Source organism: Apaloderma vittatum, unplaced genomic scaffold, assembly GCF_000703405.1.
Source record: "Apaloderma vittatum isolate BGI_N311 unplaced genomic scaffold, ASM70340v1 scaffold22469, whole genome shotgun sequence".
Lineage (NCBI taxonomy): Eukaryota > Metazoa > Chordata > Aves > Trogoniformes > Trogonidae > Apaloderma > Apaloderma vittatum.
In genome coordinates, this window is record NW_009736142.1 from 1,092 (window position 1) to 3,621 (window position 2,530).

Consider the following 2,530-nt stretch of genomic DNA (forward strand, 5'->3'; position numbering starts at 1 on the left):
TGCATCTTCTGTACGGTCAGGTGGCATTTGTCCCCCCTGCCATTGCACGTAATCCTTGCAGTCTTGCTTTGGCATATCAAGGTCTAGGAAACCCCAGAGATTACTTCCAGCCTGGATATGATGGCTAAGTTTGAACAGCATTGTCTTTCAGCTCGTAGTCGGCTCCTGCCCTGGCGCTATGCAGAGTGTGTTCAGCTCCCACCTTTATCAATGGACAGCAAGCAGAGTCACCTCTCATTTTTTTGTTTATGAACAGAAGAAATTCTGAAATGGAAAAAAAAAAAAAAGCAGGTGCCTCACAGCCTCAAAATTGAAATTAATTAGGACAAGTCACGTGCTAAAGTTAAGTGCACTGATGGAGCATGGCCAATACTTGCAGCTTTGTAAGTGTCATTTTTCTACAAAAAACATACCAAAACTGGAGAAGTCAGAAATTGAGATAGTAATAGATCTGAAACAGTTTGCCTTTGCAGAAGCATCACCTGTAGCGTCTAGATGCTGGTCTGTCTTCTGAGTTAGAAGTGGACAGCACAGCAACTCAGCAACAAGTACCCAAGCGTTAGCGCGGGTCCTGCGCTGTGTGAAGAGATGCATATTGCCTGTGTGTAAACAAACAAGGCAGATAGGGCAGGCAGCCTGGCTGACAGGCAGAGATTATGTACTTCTATGCTTTATTAACGAAAGCTGCCAAAAGTGCCTGGCGCAGTGCAGCTGTTGGACTGCTCACTTGAAGCCCATCGAGTCCGTGGCAGGAGCTCTGCCGACTGGTGGTTCAAGCTGGACGTTCACGGCCTGCTCTTCCTAACCAGGAGGCCTTCGCATCTTCCGAATCCACTTTTCCTCCTGTAGTTCTTGGCCCTTTCAGCCTCTGAGGGATGTTTCAGCAGAGGGACGACTTGCTAGCACAGAAATGCTAAGCAGAAACAGATAGAGTTCTTGCACGTCACCCATCTCATGTTCACTGCAGTGCCATATCCTTCTTTCCTTCCTCTCCTACACCAATGGATGTTTTTCCTTGTTTATTAAACAGTTCCTGTGCAGCAACCTAGAATTGATTTGTGCTTCAGTATTAGGTAACACATTTTTCAGTACAGAATCCTGCCAGGTGACAAAGTCGTCCCTGGAAGTCACGGGGATAGAAGGAGAATCTGTAAATTGGGCTCTAAGGTCTGTAGTATGTTTGGGATCTTGCTGTCCTTAGACATTCAAAATAAGTTCAGCCTTTTTCCCAAATACAGTTTTGGGAAATGATGAAAAAAACCCTCTCGTGGAACTGTTCGACTGAAGCCAAGCAGTGCAAAACCTGTCAGGTGAACTTCGGTGCATGTGTTGCTGGATGTATTGACCCTTCTAAATTATTTGATCTTTGTCATTTCCAGACTTGGCTTCCCACCCTATTGGTGTTACAGGAACTCGGAAATACCCTCTTCTGTTCAATGTTTCCATCCCTCACCATGAAGAGATCACCATGGCAGAGCTGAGGCTCTACACCTTGGTGGAGCGGGACCAAATGCTCTACGATGGCCTTGACCGGAAGGTCACCATTTTTGAAGTGCTGGAAAATGATCATATGGGGGTAGGAGAAGAGAGAAAGATGGTGGCGTTGGCATCCAGGCAGATCTACGGCACGAGTAGCGAGTGGGAGAGCTTCGAGGTCACCGAAGCCATCAGGCGCTGGCGAAGGGCAGGGCTGACCACGCACCGGCTGGAAGTTCACATAGAGAGCAGGGAAGGGGAGGAGCAGAATGGAGAGGGCAACCTCGATATCGACATCAACTCTGAGGCGAAGCACGTGCCCCTGCTGATCGTGTTCTCTGATGACCAAAGCAATGACGAAAAGGAGGAGAAGCAGGAGCTGAACGAAATGATAGACCATGAGCAGCTCCTGGACTTGGAGAACTTGGAGGTCGGCAATTTCCACAGCCACCCCGGTGAGGAGGCATTGCTCCAGATGCGCTCCAACATCATTTACGACTCTACTTCCCGAATCCGGAGGAACGCGAAAGGCAATTACTGTAAAAAGACTCCACTCTACATAGATTTCAAGGAGATTGGCTGGGATTCCTGGATCATCGCCCCGGCAGGGTACGAAGCCTACGAGTGCCACGGAGTGTGCTCCTACCCCTTAACAGAGCACGTCACGCCGACGAAACATGCCATTGTCCAGACTTTGGTTCACCTGAAGAATCCCCAGAAAGCCTCCAAGGCCTGCTGCGTGCCCACCAAACTCGATCCCATCTCTATTCTCTACTTGGATGCGGGGGTCGTCACCTACAAGTTCAAATACGAAGGCATGGTGGTGTCAGAGTGCGGCTGCAGATAGTAGCAGGGAACGCAAGCGCAGGGGAGTGCACAGGAGGAGTATTTAATGATTCAGTCTGTAAATTTGTACATTTCGGATTTCCTATTTAATGAGGTTATTTAATGAGGCATGTACAGATAATTGTATGTTTCCTGTTACGGGGCACGGGCAAGTCGTACGACCGTAGGGAATGTATATTTGTTCCATTGCTTGCTTCTTGCTGTTCTT

General features: G+C 48.3%; 1 protein-coding gene across 1 annotated transcript; it reads left to right on the top strand.

Moving 5' to 3' along the window:
• Positions 1 to 1,379: 1,379 nt before the first annotated feature.
• BMP10 (bone morphogenetic protein 10) lies at positions 1,380 to 2,493 on the top strand (the record flags this gene model as incomplete). The annotated part of the gene is made up of 1 exon (XM_009876869.1): positions 1,380 to 2,493. A coding segment is annotated over one exon (944 nt), but the record flags the coding sequence as incomplete, so codon positions are not given.
• Positions 2,494 to 2,530: the final 37 nt, after the last annotated feature.